The following is a 16,785-nucleotide window of genomic DNA, read 5'->3' on the forward strand; positions in this document are numbered from 1 at the left end:
CCACAAGAGGATCTTCCAGGCTGATGCAGAGTGTGTTCAGGATAAAATAGCATGCTCAGTGTTGGTGTGCATTAGAGTGGTGGTTTTCCAAGTCTTTGACCATGGCCTCCAAGGAGAAGCACAAATATGTACATCCCTCTCTGGCTGGCAGTATTGACCAGAGCCCTCCTTCCTCAGGCTGGCCGCAGCTCCTCTGTGGGCTCTGCCCGCATCTCAGAGTGGCTCCAGTGGCTGAGCAGGCAACACTGGCCACTTCTAGACTGGATTCTCTTGGCTGTGGCCTCCCCATCTGTTGTAAATCTTAGTGCAGACGGGGCAAGTCACGTGTCCTCAGAGCTGGTTCCTGCGGGCCTAGAGTACAGTTCTCTAGCAGCGTCGGCCCCTACCTTCTGGATGGTGAGAGTAGACAGAGCCCATGGGGTCTTTATCGGAAAGAAGCACAGGGCAGACAGGACCAGCATCCTAACCAATCCCAAAGCATCGGGGCTTGGTTGTCTTAGGACCGTTTCCTCAAATTTCAGGACATAGAATTGAGCGGGGAAAGCTTTCATTCTCCGAAGAGTTAGAAGTCAAAGGGCTATTGCTGCAGAGAGCAGTGTTGGCCAGGGTCCCTAGGGTCCTGGCTGGTGAGGTGACAGCATTGCTGTGAGTTCAGCTCAGGCATCTTCCTTGGGGGGCCCTGCCTGGGTCTTCTAAGGGTCAGGTGTGGCCGTGGGACGGGCCAGCCCAGCCAACATGTCCTTTGGTTACCCAGCAGGGCCTGGACTAGTGGGAGTCATATACCAGGCTCAATTCAGTGGAAGAAGGATATCCTGGACCCTGGCCGCCCCTGTGGCTGCATCTGGCCTCTGGCCACCGCATGAGCACCATGTGCTAGATGGCTGCTCAGCTTTCCCCGAGAGCGTGTGCCCTGTGGGGTGGGTGGGGCGCTCCTTGCCAGGGTGCTGTAGAATGCATTGGCAGAGGAGGAGCCCTTGGAGTTGAGACAGTGGTCCTTCTGTGTCCCCTCAGCCTCAAGGAGTTAGAGTCGCAGGTGTCATGTCTGCAGAAGGAGGCCACTGAGCTCAAGGATGCTGTCGAGCAGCAGAAAGGGAAGAACAACGTGAGTGCAGAGGCCCGAGGCCCCGGTGGGAGGAGCAGCCAAGGCTAGAGAGGCTCTGGGGGAAGCGCCGGCCCAGACCCCCACGGGCATGGCTCCGCTTCCGCCCCTCTTCCCGCTGTGCATGTCAGGGGGGTCCCTCCTCCTCTCCTCTCCCCTCCCCGGTGCCCTCTCCCCTCCCTGGTGCCCTCTCCCCACATGTCCCAGGGCTGCCCACCCTTGGATCAGCTTCTGCCAGGTGCCTAGGCATGGAATCGTCTCTGTGATGGTGACAGTGTGCCCATTGGCTGGCCTGGGGCGCACATTGTCCTAAGCAGGTGGGGGTGGGGGCTAGTGAGAGGAGAAGGGGAAGGAGAAGTGGGGGGTGGCGCACCTATACACCAACCCTCCTGTCCTGATTGTTGGCTGTCTGGGATGTTCCCCCACAGAGCCGCCGAGGTTGTCAGCACTTGTGGTGGCAGGGACCACTTCTCCCTGAGGAAGCAGGCTGACCCTCCCTCTCCTCTTTATGCCCCTGTGCCTCAACTGTTCTGGCCACAGCAACAACCTTTTGTTGTGTGCACCAGGAGAGGCCACACCCATGGACCAAGAGATTTGGTCCCTTGGCAGTTCCTGTGTAGGGTCTGGAGGCCAAGAGCAGCTTGAGGCAGCCCATGGGGGCCACTGACCTCCCCTCGTCTCTCCCTCAGGACCTCCGAGAGAAGAACTGGAAGGCCATGGAGGCGCTGGCCTCGGCTGAGCGGGCCTGCGAGGAGAAGCTGCGCTCCCTGACCCAGGCCAAGGTCAGAGCCTTGGCCAGTCCTCACACTGGCCTGCTAGTCAGGCCAAGACTCGGCTAGCAGCACAGGCCTTGCTTAGAAGACGTACATGTTGCACACAGGACACCCTTGGCCTCAGCATCTCTGTACACCTACAGTAGGGCCAGGGCTCAGCTCAGTGTCCTCTTTCCTCCCTCCCTTTCACTGTTCCTTGAGGTGCAGGAATTGTGTGGCCATGGTTGGTTTTCCTCAGCTTGGCTTGACTTGAGAGCTGAGTGTGGCTGCTAGGGCGGAGGCCGAGAGGCCTTGGAAATTGTGCTGGGCTGCTCTGAGTGAGCCCAGGTTTATCTCAGTAGCGTGAGCTTTGTCTTGACACCCATGATCCTCCTGGGAAGCTGAAAGACCCAGACACAGGGCAGGAGGGAAGCTGTAGTTAGATTCCTTGAATCTTGGACTTTTTAAGACCAGAAATGACCTCAGAGACTCTGGCCACCATGTGGCAAGTGCAGAAACGGGCCAGAGATGTCACTTGGCTTACTTGTGGTCACACGAGCAGATGACGAGCGGTGGCCCCTAGGTCTTGTGTGGCTTGCCTTGCGATGCTCTCAACTACAGGGCCTGAGTGGGAGTGGTGGTCACGAGGCAAGGCAGGCCACAGCATGGTCTGCAGCGGACTGGGCGAGCCACAGTGTTTGCTTCCCAGGCCCAGGTCCAAAGCCAGGCTGCTGCGGTTAGGCTGGCACCCACCGTCAGCCACGCGCTGTGTGTGTGCTCCACACTGCACCCCACTTGGAGTTCCTGACGCCTTCCTGGTCTTGGACCATTCTCAGGTGGTGACAGGGTGGCCGGGCTTCAGCTTGCCGGGAACAGGTCGCTAGATGACACTTGGTTTGAGGTGGAGTTTCCTGCAGCCTTCCCATAGGGTGTGGGGAGGGACCTGGAGTCCCAGGCTTCTCGGCCTCCTGGCCTCCGCCCTGCCCTTTCCCCTTTTGCGCTGTGATTGGGGCTACTGACTCTTCCTTGAGGAGGACCCAGGGGCCGGTCAGGCCCAGCACAGGTGAACAAAACAACATTGATTGCAGAGTGGAGCCTGGCATTGGCTGGGGGCGAGCGGTGCCCTCAGCCTGGCTTCCACTCTGAAGAGTCAACAGCCCTCCCTGGGTTGGGAGGCTGAACGCCGCCCCCACTCTGTCCCCTCAGGAGGAATCAGAGAAGCAGCTCCGCCTGGCCGAGGCCCAGACTAAGGAGGCCTTGCTGGCCCTGCTCCCAGAGCTTTCCATCTCGACGCACCAGGTAGGGAGGGCGGCCCAGGGAAGCCGTGGCCCAGGGGTGATCCTGGGCCCCACGTTGCACGTCTCTTTGCAGAGTTATGCCGAGTGGCTGCAGGAACTCAAACAGAAGGGCTCCGAGCTGCTGAGGAAGCCATCAGCCCCTGCAGAGCCCTCCTCGGTAAGCAGGGCCGGCACTGCCCCCCAAGCTCTCCCGCACCCAGGAAGACTGTGCCCAGTCATCTCAGCAGGAGCAGGGAGCTGTGTTTGGCTAACAGACATCTCTTGGTCCCTCTGACTTCAGGACCTGGCCTCCAAGTTGAAGGAGGCTGAGGAGACCCAGAGCACCCTGCAGGCCGAATGTGACCAGTACCGCGCCATCCTGGCGGAGACGGTGAGCATCTGGGGACAGTGCCTGGCGTCCTGAGGGGCTTCCGGGAAGAAGCTCTGGGGCCTGTCGTGTGGGGGATGACATGGTCTTTGTGGGAACCTGGTGGACCCATTGTTTTGGCTGGATGATAGACAGGACAGGGAATGCTTTCAGGTCCCTGCTGTTTGTAAGCCAAGGTGAGGGCTGAAGGGTGGGCTGGTCTCTGAGGGGCAGGAGAGGCATGCTCATAACAAGAAATGATTAGACACAGAAAGACGAGGTGAGCCTTGGGCTGAACTTCCCTGGCCCTGTTCCAGGCTGTCCCAGCCTTTCCCCATTCTGCTGACCCCCTGTGCTTCTTGTCCTGGGCCACCGAAGGGTCACTGCTGGTGGCAGCGCTCAGCAGTGATGACAGTCCTGATGGCCTCATTTGAGTCACAGACCTTATTATCCAGCACAGCCCGTGGCCGGCATTTGCACACTGGCCAGAGGCCTTGCTCCTAGGACAGTGGGCACCTGCCCTCCCCACAGAACACCAAGTCTTAGAAGAGCAGGTGCTGGCTGGCCATTGCAGGGGGCAGAGGGATGGGAAGAGGCAGTGCACGTCAGTGTGGGCGGCGCAGGGAGGGCCTGCCTTAGTGTCCTGCCCTCCCCCTGCAGGAGGGCATGCTCAAAGACCTGCAGAAGAGCGTGGAGGAAGAGGAGCAGGTGTGGAAAGCCAAAGTGGGTGCTGCGGAGGCGGAGCTCCAGAAGGTACGGCCTGTGCACCTGCCCGGGGCCTGGTGTGTGGCACAGAGAAGCCAGACACTGTAATACACGGCTGGGTTGTAATTCCAGAGTCCAGAAATATCCAGTCGTATCATCTTTGTCACTTAGGAGATTTGTGGGTCCAGTTTGGTGTTTCTGGACACCCTGTAGCACACCTGCAGGATGGCTGCTCTCAGTCATGGGAACCCACCCCATCCCCAGAGGAGGCCGGGCAGGGTGGACACCGCTGGCCCTGAGCTGCTGAGCTGGGCTGGTGCCAGGAGGCTTGCCCAGTATGTGTGTGATGGGGCCTTTCCCTTGCCTTGTAGTCCCGGGTCACAGTGAAGCATCTCGAAGACATCATAGAAAAGCTAAAAGGAGAAATTGAAAGCTCAGATCAGGTACGTGGGGCTCTGTTCTGAGACTTGCTTTGTCTGTCGCCCTGTCTGCCTCTGAGTGGCCCAAGATGGCGCCACCTGAGCGAGGCTGCCCAGCCCTGGCCAGTGGGGCTTTGGTCACGGCCTCCAGAATCGAGGGTGTGCGTGAGGGGCCCTGTTACTTTTTAAGACACCATTGGGAGCCTTGGCGGTTGCAAGTATGATGAGAGCTACCCTCTGCCGGCTCCTAAGATCTGAAAACCTGGGAGTACTGAGTCTAGGTACTACTTTCAGTAAGGGGTTCTCTTGTGGGCCTCAGTTTACCTGGTAGCTTTGGGGCCTCAGAGGTCCTTACTTGGTGCCCTGTCACCCTACCCCTGCGGTTCGTGCCCCCTGTTGGCTGCCTAAAGGCTCTGACGTGCATACTTGTTGTGCAGGTGAGGGAACACACCTCCCATCTGGAGGCGGAGCTGGAGAAGCACATGGCAGCCGCCAGCGCTGAGTGCCAGAGCTATGCCAAGGAGGTGGCAGGGGTGAGTCCACCGCCCCAGGACCGGCCCTGCCCGCAGCACCTGGGTCCTTCCAGAGCGGCGGCTTCTCATCCCTCTGGGAGCAGCTCCCCGGGAGCGCCTGCAGCCCCACGGGCAGGGCAGGGCAGAGCAGAGCTGGCCAGCAGTGCCGTAGGAGAGCCCCTCAGCAAGGGAACTCTGCCTGGCTTGAAGTGTTATTTCAGGTAGAGTGTAGATTCAAATCTCCTAACTTCTGACTGTTCAGAAGCAGAAAGCAGGAAAATGACATCTTGAATTCTGGCTTAATCTCAAAATTTGGGCCTTCTTTCTTCTTTTCTTACAAGAGATGATGCGCAGATGCTTGGGAAGGCCTAAGACGGGTGCACAGTGAACACCACCTTCCTTAGTCTTCAGAAAGAAGCTCGTAGCTGCAGGAAGCCCTGCCCGCTCTGCTCTGTGGTCGTAGTGGTGTTTGGGGTAAATGGATATGTTAGGTTTCCTTTCACTGCAAACTCACTGAACTGGTATTTCTTCTTCTCTCCTATTCCCCATCACCTGGCTTTTCTCCCCAAGTTGAGACAACTTTTATTAGAATCTCAGTCTCAGCTGGATGCCGCCAAGAGTGAAGCCCAGAAGCAGAGTGACGAGCTTTCTCTGGTGCGTGGACCTGGTGCCCTGGGCGGGGAGTGTGGCACGTGGGGCCTGTGTCTATGAAAGATGAATTTGCTGATCGTATTTTGATTCCATATCTTGGCGGAGGGGGGCATTGTCACCCAGCAGCCATGAGGGGCAGGTTTCACGGGGCCTTCTGGAATGTTTGCCCAAAACTGAGCTGGCCCTGTGGCTGTCAGGACCAGGGTACTATTTCCTACTCCCTGGCAGCCTGGGCCCTTGTTTGGGCAGTGGGTGCTTTGGGGGTCTTCACATTCCTGTGGGCCCGACTTGTCACCTATGGGCATTGAACACTGGAGACGTAGTGACCCTGACATCACAGGACCAGGAGGTGTGGAGTGGCCTGGCCACCCACCACCCTGTCTCACAGCAAGTCCTGTGGGCCACCCTTACCAGTGGCTCAGACCCAGGCCAGCCCACAGGCCTGGGAGGGCCCACTTCACACCTGGCCTGCAGCCTCCACGATGAGCTTTGCCGGGCAGGTAGGTGGCCTCTGAATCCTGCTCAGCATGTCTGGTTTTCAGCCGCCATGTCCAGTCTCACATCCCAGGTGTCCAGAGGCCTCAGGGCAGGGCAGTAAGCAGCAGCCTGTGTGGCCACCAGCCCTCTGTCAGCTCTGCATGGTCTTTTAAAAAATCTTGAAGTAGTAGTCATCAGCATTTAGAAACTGAGATTTGGGATTCAAACGTGCAGCACTGGCTTCTGAGAAGATACAGGATTGGGACATGGGTTGGCACCCCCTGAAGCCTCTGTCTAGCCCAGCATGTGTGCCCAGCTCCCTCGTCCCCCTCTTTTCCTTACCCAGGACCACCACCCCAGAGGGTGAGGGTCCCAGGCCGAGTATCTTTCTGAGTTTAAGGCTGCTCATCTCAGCCGTGGCTGAGCTAGGGCTGGGCGACTGGCTAGGGGCTGTGATGAGAATGTCCTCGGGGCTCCTGCCCGCTTGGAGCTGTGCAGTGTGGCTTTTGCCTTTGGGGCCATGGAGGTGGAGGGCTGTGGGGTTGCCCCTCAAAACTGGGCCTGGAATAGAGCCTGAGACCATCTTGTCTCCCACAGTGCTTGCCCAGGACCTTTCCCAGAGCTCCTGGGGAAGCGGCCACCTTTCAGATGAAAGCTTGGGATCTCAGGGGCCAGGGGATATGTTACTTGTCCCCAGCAATGGGCCTCAGGAATGCGAGGGCCTTAGTAGCAAGGTCATCTTTTAAGCTAGACCCCAGAAAGGGTTCTGAGCAGTGACACTTGTTTTTGTTTTTGTTTTTGTTTTGCTTTTTGTTTTTGTAGTACCAGTAATGGAACCCAGGGGCATTCTTCTCCCTCTGAGCTACACCACCAGCCCTATTTTTTATACTTTTTTTTCCCCTAGTACTGAGGGTAGAACCCAGGGGCCTTCTACCTTAGGGCTATACTCCCAGACCTATTTTATACTTTATTTGGAAACAGGGTCTCACTAAGTTGCTGAGAGCCTCAATAAGTAGCTGAGGCTGGCTTCAAACCAGTGTGATCCTCCTGTCTCAGTCTCTCAAATACTGGGATTACAAGCGTGTGCCACCACACCTGGCTAGTGACACTGTTCTGGAAGAACCAGGGGTGTAGGTAGAGTTGTCACTTGCCTCTCTGTCCATCTGGTCTCACTTTCCGTGGTCTTAGTCCATCACAGGCCACCTCCCGGCGAGGGTGGCCTGCCAGTTTGCCTTGAAGCAGAACACATGGGCCTCATTGACCCCAGAGGCTCATTGGCCTCAAGGCCACTGTTTGGCCCAGACTGGGAGCCATGGTCCAGACCCCCGCGCCGGTGAACCTGCAGGGGTTGTGGCCTAAATACAGGCCACAGATTGCAAACGTGGAAGCGCCCTGGCTCTTGAGAGCAGCTGCGTTCCTCCGAGGGGTCTGTGTGTGTACACGCACGCGAGGGGACTGTGTGACCGACTGTGTGTTTGCCCAAACCCGCCCCTCCCTGTTCCAGGTCAGGCAGCAGTTGAGTGAGATGAAGAGCCACGTAAAGGATGGTGACATAGCTGGGTCCCCGGCTGTCTCTCCAGGAGTGCCCCCAGCCGAGCAGAACCCCACAAAGGTTAGGGTGGTGAACGGGTCCTCAGATATGTTACCGACCACGCTAGGAGGAGCCTTGCAGCTGCTGTGGCTGCTCCCAGCCCCCACCGGCACCCTTTTGCCCCTTCCCCTTCACTTGCACGAGGGAGCTGGGACCCAAAAACGACACAAAAGAGAGCAAAGGGCTGGGGCTGGGGAGAGTGCCGAGGGCCTTCCCTTTGGGCTCTCGCCTACCAGGCTCAGGGAACAGCTTGGGTTGGGCCTGCAGCCCAGAAGAGGACTTACCTCCTTCCCTGGCCCTTACTAGCAGGATGTCTGTTCTCTAGGGAGATTGGTGTGTTTTGTGGTGCTGGCCCTTTCACACATGCTAAACAAGCATTCTACCCCTGGCCCTCTTCGGTGTTCTGACCCAAGGAACAGCTGCTGAGAACCCTCGTCAGGAGGCAGGGGCATGTTTGGGGGCTGTCGCTGCGGGGCTGGGGCTTGCCTGGCGGCTCTGAGGCATCTTTCTTGCCCCCTGGGTTTCACTGAAGGCTCCTGAGGTCACAGAGATCCTCCGAGCATCTCTTTTTAACCTGCCAGCTTCTGTACTGGGGCTGAGCCACCATCTCCCAAGGGGGAGCACTGGGGATGACTTGCTTGGGGAAAGCCCTAGGAGCTGGCAGGGCCGATAGCCTCAGTCTGCCCCAGACCCCTGAGCCTCCAGGAGGGCCCTTCGCTAGGCTCTCCAGTGAACTTTGTGGTGTTTCTACCTAGCTGAAGACACAGCTGGAGCAGACAGAAGCCACCCTGGAGGACGAGCAGACCCGGCGGCAGAAGCTCAGAGCCGAGTTTGAGGAGGTCAGACCCTGTCTGGTGCCCCTGTCAGCCTTCAGGCTGGTCATCCTGCCCCTCACTGACTCCAGCGCCTGGACTCGGGTGGGACCTTTAGTGCCCCAAGGGTTGGGGGCATTGGGGCCCCAGCAGGCAAGCACAGGTGCGAGGCTGGCTTGGGAGTTGAGTAGGCTGCCCTGGTCATCTGCTCCCTGGCCATCAAGTCGCTGCACCATCAGGCTGGGCTCCTCCCAGGCAGGCTTGGTGGGGTCCATCTGCAGGGTCATTCCTAGGACGTTCACCCAAACCCGCTACTCTGACAGGCTCAGAGCACAGCATGTCGGCTGCAAGAAGAGCTGGAGAAGCTCCGTGCTACCGGCCCCCTGGAGCCACTGGGGGCAGAGGAGGCCGTGCAGCTCAAGGTAGAGGCTGGGGCTGCTGGGATCCAGGCCTGGGGGGTCAGCTCCCACGTGGGCCACTCTCGGCTCTGAAGGGCAGGAAGGGCAGAGTGCACCCCAGCCCAGACACTGGCTTCCCTTGTCTCACCCGGTGGGAAGGAGCCTTGTCCCGTGGCAGCTCATAGTATCGCTATTTAATTTCTCTAAACCTTGAAGTCCTGTTTCAGGTACGTGGTAGTGACATGTCTAGTGGCTGCCATGTCAGATGGCACAGAGCAGCCCAGGCCTGGGCCAGGAAATAGCCCTGGCAGATGGCAGGACGGAGAGCAGTCCTGCCTCTGAGTGTCCAGGAGTAACCTGCCCCTGGGGTCCTGGGGCTCGTGGGCACATCTAGGGGCCTCCGGTGGCAAAATATGACAGCGGACCCTCTCCAACCCCCTAACCTGCAGGAGCGACTAGAAAAAGAGAAGAAGTTAACGAGTGACCTGGGGCATGCTGCCACCAAGCTGCAGGAACTTTTGAAGACAACCCAGGAGCAGCTGGCAAAGGAGAGGGACACAGTGAAGAAGTTGCAAGAACAGCTAGAAAAAACAGTGAGTGTTTGTTCACGCCAGGCTGGGCTGACTCCCAGATCCCGGGGCTTAGCTGCTCTGGAGCTAGGCCCTGTTCCTCTAGAGGGGGTGGAGTCTCACCTGCTAGGAAGAGGTGGGCATGGTGCTGGCATCCCCCAGGGAAGCAGGGCAAGAGGGAGAAACAGAACTGGGGTGAGGTGGGAGGGATGGAGATGTTTAACATGGGCAGCGCCCAGGGAAGTGCGGCTCCCCAGCAGGAAGCAGGTCTGTGGGCCCCTGTAGCCAAGTCTCCCTGCCCCCTGCCGGCAGGACGTTTTTCACCAGACTCAACCTTCTCCAGCTCCTGGAGTCGGCTCTAGGGGTCTCCTGCTGGACTGAGCTCACTTTCTTTGGGTGTTGACGGGGTGAAGGGTGCTGTAGGCCTGGCACCCTGTGGGCTCAGTGCTTGTGCCCTGGCTTGCCCAGCCTCTCCCTCACGTGCCCGCCTTCTTTTGCAGGATGGCAGCAGTTCAAAGGAGGGCACCTCCGTCTGAGTCTCATGCGAAAAAAGAAGTTACTGTTCAACTTACCAAAATGCCTTACACATTCCTTATAAATAAACCAACCAACACAGCGTTATCCAGGCCCAATTTTCAGTAGCTCCAAGAGAAGCCATGAGAGACGAGTCTCTTAGAACCACAGAAATAAATCTTCCAGACCCCCAGTCTGTAAAAGAACCTTTGTCACATTTGATAACACTATTCCCTGGAGCGGTCCTGGATCTCCTGGAGCAGACGCCAAAGCCCTTGTTGACTCTGACAGACGGGTGTGCTGGGAGGCCGGGACACTGGGGATCTATGTCAATCGGTGCAATTGTTGTGTCTTTTTTCAGTGGGGCAGGGGTCAGGAAGCGGCCAGCCCAGGTGGTGAGCTCTCAAAGGCTTCAGAGCAGCCTGGAGGGTCACAGCCCAGCCCGACCAGGCTGCAGCCCTCACCCCTGGAAGTTGCCAAGCCGAACTGACGTGTGGCCTCCTGGATGTGAATGCCATTAAAACCAGCGTGTTGCCCGGCACTGGTCTTGTCTGGTTTTCTGCTGGGGCTCCCCTACCTGGCTGCTGGGCTCAGGGTGAAGAACCGAGAGGGGCTGTCCCGAAGCAGGGCGCAAGCCTGGTGTTGGTTCCTCTGGAAGCAGGGGACCAGCAGCTCTCTGTACAGTGCAGGTGAGACCCACTGCTTCCTGGTGCCCCAGAGCTTCTGCTTCTCAGAGCTCACTGGGCAGGCTGTTCCTCTGGAGGACCCAGTGCGTGCGTGAGCCTGGGCCGCACGTGGCCAGGGCTGTTTGAAGTGATTTCTAAATGAGAAAGCATCCTGGCTTGGACAGACACCTCACCCCTGTACTGTAGCTTTCACTGGCAGAAGTCAGCTTAGACTCCTGAGAAACGGAGTCCTCAACCCGTTTCTGCGCCGGCCCCATGGGAACCTCGGCTCCAGAGGCGTGGGCACGTGAGCGAGCAGCAGGACCCTGGAGCTCACATGAGAAGTAAGGAGAAGATCTCAGTCCTTAGGGCCTGGGCCAAGCCAGCACAGACCGGCTCTCAGACCCAGCTCTGGAGCCCTGGGGCTGACCGAGCAAACCCTGCTCCACCTTCGTCTCCCTGCCAGCCCTCCAAATCCTGGGAGTTTGACTGGCAGAACTTGGCTGGGGGCAGCTGGGCACTGGGACGGCAGATCTTGCAGACGGTGCTGTGGGGGGAAGCCTGTGGCACCGTGCGGTCTCCACAGCCCTTCTGGGGTCTGTATCTCGGCCTCTTGGACGGTGTGTGTGACCGCTCTAGGGCAGCTGTTGTGGGAGCCTTGGGGAGTGTTGTGGGGAGTGAGGTATTCCTTCCTGCCTTTCAGCCCCTCCTCGACACCTGCCAGGGCCTGCGCCTGCTGACCTGGAACCACATGGCCAAACCTGGGATGTAGCTCAGGGCACCCTTGGTGGAGGCCACCAGCCATACTGCAGCACCCAGATGTTGCCAGCTGTGTGGGAGCAAGGTGCTAGGGATCCTGGGAAGGCTCCTGGAGTGGGCTTGAGTTCACCAGGTGTCTCGGGAGATGGGGTGCAGAGCTGGGGCAAGTAAGGCCAGAAAGGCAGTAAGAAGCCAAGGAGGCTGGGCCAGGCAAGGCAGTGGCCACTCCATTTTTAAGCAAGAGGGTGACGATCAGACCTTCCAGAGCCCTCTGGAGGAGGCTGAGGTGGGACCCCCCAGGTCTTGTGCTGAGCCGTGGCTTCTGGCCAGGAGAGTGAGCAGGAGAAGTGACCCACAGGACATCCAATGCCTGCACATGCCCAGCTCCTTTGAGTGCTTGGCTCCTTGGAGCACTTGCCCTCACACAAGGTGAACTGGCCTTGAGAAGGAAGGTCCTCAACCGGCCAGCTGCAGGCCTGGCTCCACACCTACCTCCAGTGCCCTGTGCCTGGCAGCAGGGCTGGGTGGGTGTTGGGAAGGGCTTGCTGTCTAGGGTGTGGGATCCTGTCAATGAGTCTGGCCACGTGCCTTGTGCATCGGGGCCTGGGGCTCAGGGCCAGGGAACATGTTCTGGGGGGGAGGGCAGGGCCCCTAGCAAGCCACTGAGGGAGTGGCGGAGGGGCCAAGACAAGGCTTTAGGAACCACTCAACTGCCACCTGCCCCACAGGCGGGTCAGTGCTCAGAGATTGAAGGAAACGTACGATCTCTTGCCTCTTCCTAAACTCCAGGCACCAAACAAGACCTAACCTTTGGATTCCAGTGTTAGAATCAAACGATTTCAACAAAGAAGTGGGAACCAGATGGAGTCTGTTCTGCCATGCAGAAATGCTCCCACACACAGGTGGCCTTATGCAAGCTCAGTAGTTTGGGGCCCTGGCAGGAGGCCAGACGTGTGTCCTGCGTCAGGACTCCCAAATCGCCACCGTAGGCCTGAGAGCCTGCACTTCAATGAGCCCCATCGCATGTGCGCGCGTGTGTACACACACACACACACACACACACACACACACACACACTGCAGAAGTGAGGGCTTCACAACTGGCAGATGCCCTCTGAAGGAATAGAAATGGAGAGAACTACTTTTTTTAGCAGAAGGGAAGACTGGGTAAGGGGTTGCTGGGCTTATGCTGCTTTGGGGCTGATTACAGCCCACTCTCTCAGACCACCAGTGGGAGCACTGTGTCTGCTGGTAGGTTAGGAGGTAAGGTGAAGGTGAGCTCTGCAGCACGTGAGCCCTGGGGCCTGGCCTGGGAATTCGGAAAGATGCCACGAAGGGCCTTCCTCCTTCAGCAGGAACTGAGCAAGCTCCAAGGGCCCAGAGGCTGACCTCCCAGCGGCCCTGAGGCCCAGCAGTGGCATCTTCCAGGCCAGCAGAGGGAGCCCAAATTTGCAAGGCAGTTTGCTTGCCCTGCCCTGCTTCAAGAGGGCCAGGCCAGAGTAATCCCAGCGCTTGGGAGGCTGAGACAGGAGGATTGCACAGGTTCAAGGCCAGCCTCAGCTACTTAGTGAGGCTCTCAGCAACTTAGACCGTTTCCAAATAAAATATAAAATAGGTCTGGGAGTGTAGCCCGGAGGTAGAAAAGCCCCAGAGTTCCATATCAGTACCCCCCCCCCCCCCGCTCCGGGGCAAAGTTCCCTCTCCAGCCAGAGGTGGAGGAAGGCGACTTGGGAGATAGACACCTGAGATGGGCACCCTTAAACCTCCAGCACGAGGCCACCATGCCTCGGCCACCAGCCCTCCTGGCACCACGTCCTTCAACAATGAAACACATACCTGGGGGCCTGGCTCACTGGTCTGGCTTTTTGAAAAGCTCTATGTCCCGCACAACTGAAAAAGTAGCAGAGTTTGGGCAGTCCTAGAGGACTGGCTTTTGCAGTCACTGGGATGGCATCCACTGTAGAGGCAGGAATCACAGTTGGCTTCTAGTAGACAGCACTGTGCTCCGCAGGCTGGCTGCATCTTGCTGCGGCACCGGAGTTGGCAGGGTGCTGAGAGCACCCAGCCCAAACCTTTCCCTTCAGAGGATGGCCAAGGTCCCCAGAGGTGCCCTGACCTCCAGCCACAGCCCAAAGGGGCCACCAGACCCATGAGGGCCATCAGTGAGCTCAGCTCCTTGACGCGTTCACTGGTCACCTGTGACGCCCACTGATGTGCTCTGGCCTGAGGCAGCTGCTCCTGCATCTGGAGAAAGCAGCAGAGTGGGGGAGACAGCACCCGGCAGGTGCTGGTGAGGAGCGCAGAGACGGGCTTTGGCAGCCACTCAACTTCCACCCTCCATGAACGCCTCTAGGCTCCTTCAGGTGGGAGGGACAGTGCTCAGGGACCAAAAGAATTTTTTTTTTTTTTTTTTTTTGGCGGGTCTAGGGATGGAACCCAGGGGCATTCGACCTCCAAGCTACACCCCCTGTCCTATTTTTTATTCTTTATTTTGAAACAGGTCTCACTAAATTGTGGAGGGCCTCACTAAGTAGCTGAGGCTGTCTGTGAACCGCGATCCTCCTGTCTCAGCCTCCCAAATGCTGGGATTACAAGCGTGCACCACCATGCCTGGCTAGAAATGTTTTCTTACCCCTTTCGAGTCTCGTCCATGGCACCAAACAAGATCTAGCCTTTAAATTACAACATTGGGATCAAATGAATTTCCAAAGTAGTGGGAATAGCTCGGGCCCAGAAACCAGAATAAAATTTCTGCCCCAGTTCTACCACTTAGGGGTCGCGTGGCCTAATTAGGCAAGTTACTTTGCCTCTGGACTGGCTACCAAGGCGCTGGCCAGGGGCTCCGTAAGACCCTCTAGACATCCTTTGGGGGAGCCTGGCCAACCAAACACAGCTACTCACACCTGAGCCTGCCTTCCACCCTGGCTCCCAGACTGCCCTTCCCCTCCCCAGAAACAGCGCAAGCCACGTCACTTCCCCGCCTAGAGCCTGTTATATTTCAGAAATACGTCTAGGCACGAGAAACAAGTGTATCCTTGGGCATATCCAGTCTCCAGTGGCCCAAAGGGCAATGAGCTGGCTAAGAAATAGAAGGTGTACTTTCAGTGTCAGGACTAGGGCAGTTGTTCTAAAGAAAGGAGACCACGGGGCTAAACAAAATCCCATTATCCAAGTCACTGTTCACTGCTTGCTCAGACAGAAATACTCTGAAATAATAAAACCACAGTCAAACTCTAGTTGGGTTGTGTGGCACTCGCTTTATTTGCTTCTTTCTCAGGGCACATAATAACCACTAGATGAATCTTAAGTCAGCCTTTCATAAGCACAGTTTTATACTGTGTAGACCCCTGTGAAGATGTGAATGTGTGTTCTAGAAACAGTACATTTGCAGCTTATGTTCAGGTGCACAGAAACATCCGAAGCAGAGAACTTGTTAGCATGACTCTTGTGCCCACCTCAGGTATCCCCCCAAATGTCTCCTGAAATACAACAGGCTCTAGAGACAGATGTAACTATTAGCCTTTTCTCCATTTCTGAAATGAAAGTGGAGTTCTGGGGAGACGTGTGCAGCACACGTGTCACTCCCTCATGCACACACACGCTCCCGCAGCAGTGGTGTGACCAATGTGGCACCACTCCTTTTAAAATGCCCTGACCAATGTCCTGGCTCCATCCACAGGGGCTAATTCTTGATTAGGGCTTCCACGGGCTGGTGACACTTCCTTGAGAGTCTGTTACTAGTCACTAAATGTAATGCAATAGAGAAATCTGGGATAAAAAAAAAAAAAAAAAGTAACGAGCACTATTTTCTAGAAAAAAAAAATTTTTTTTTTTTTGCGGGTCTGGGATGGAACCCAGCAGCATTTGACCTCCGAACCACACCCCCCACCCTATTTTTATTCTTTTTATTCTGAAACCACGTCTCACTAAGTTGCGGGGGGCCCCACTAAGCAGCTGAGGCTGTCCGCAAACTACGATCCTCCAGTCTCAGCCTCCTGAATGCTGGGATTACAAGCGTGCGCCACCACGCCCGGCTTCTAGAAGAATTTAAAAGAAATATTCTGACAAAAGTGTAACCTTTTTTGCTTCCCCAAAGCCTGGCCTTTGGATAAAGACTGTAATAGGAAAAAGGCTCCCAACTTTTGCATCAACTTTCTCACTCAAGAGAAAGGAGTTGTGACCTTAATACCAAAACTCTGATGACTTATCCCATCTGAAAGGCAAAGTCCTCCCTTCACACACGAGTCAGCACACAGAGGTAAGTTAAAAATGCTTCCTTTATTACATAAAGCCAGTAACTGCTACTTCTAAGTTCAACTGTTTGTGCATCTCTATACTGTTCAAAGTGCCCTGCCTAGGATGCTAACAGTAGCAATCACTTCCCAGTGCCATCGGGCGGTGGCTCCCTGCGAGCACATCTCTACCTGCTCACCATCGCAGAGTCAGTAAACTGCTCTAGGAAACTAAGTCTCACAGGCCCCGGAGGGAACACGTACTCTGTTTCCACATCTTACTGTATCCGATGCTGCAGAATTCTGAAAAAGACAGAGATATTGCAAGTGTCCTAGCTTATCAATATGCTGTTTTATCACTTTCATTAACAAAGCAGATTATAATGGAGCCCTATTTTGCACTCTAATTGCTTGTTACCAGATATAGCACATTCTCCTGAGGATACACCATGATTTCTAAGACGCAAGATCATTTCCAAAACAGTCTCAACTAACAGCGTGCAAGCTCACAGCAGCGCAGAGGCTGCTTCCTATTCCAACATCAGGCTTCAATGACTCGAGGCGGTCTCCATCGCACATTCGGTAGAATTAAAAGACTACCTTAGTTTTACTGTTGTTAGTGTATTAGTGCTGTTACATGTTACAAAGGAGAATTAGACCTCATTATTTGGTTTAGATCAAATAACAAAAAAATCAATAATTTGGGGGCCAAAATTATAACTAGATTATAACCAATTCTCTAATCTAAAGGAGCAAAGTAGCTGCTGGAGTTAACAAAGATGCAATCATTCTCTTTACACGGCCTCGTACTGTTTTGTGAATTACATTATTAAAATTCCTGAGCTTAACAAAAATGTTTTTAAGTCAACTCATCAAAACAGGCATTTGGCCAATAATTTAATTTCACACCAATACACCTTTATATTCTAGATTTATTTAGGGCCGTGTTTGCGCATATTTATAGAATATTTAGTTTACTTTTAAAACG

At 56.0% G+C, this 16,785-nt stretch overlaps 1 protein-coding gene across 1 annotated transcript in view; it reads left to right on the plus strand.

Annotated features, from left to right (window-relative positions):
- Nucleotides 1–10,165, plus strand: part of RRBP1 (ribosome binding protein 1) — a gene marked incomplete at both ends in the record, with an annotated part of 41,310 nt that extends 31,145 nt beyond the window's left edge. The window contains 14 exon segments of the mRNA XM_080716662.1: nt 1,012–1,102; nt 1,789–1,881; nt 3,058–3,150; nt 3,223–3,306; nt 3,430–3,519; nt 4,156–4,248; nt 4,572–4,643; nt 5,057–5,152; nt 5,702–5,785; nt 7,764–7,871; nt 8,606–8,689; nt 8,986–9,084; nt 9,510–9,653; nt 10,130–10,165. Coding sequence (XP_080572788.1) covers nt 1,012–1,102; nt 1,789–1,881; nt 3,058–3,150; nt 3,223–3,306; nt 3,430–3,519; nt 4,156–4,248; nt 4,572–4,643; nt 5,057–5,152; nt 5,702–5,785; nt 7,764–7,871; nt 8,606–8,689; nt 8,986–9,084; nt 9,510–9,653; nt 10,130–10,165 — 1,267 coding nt within the window.
- Nucleotides 10,166–16,785: the final 6,620 nt, after the last annotated feature.

The sequence above is a fragment of the Muscardinus avellanarius genome, assembly GCF_963383645.1.
Source record: "Muscardinus avellanarius genome assembly, chromosome: 19".
NCBI lineage: Eukaryota > Metazoa > Chordata > Mammalia > Rodentia > Gliridae > Muscardinus > Muscardinus avellanarius.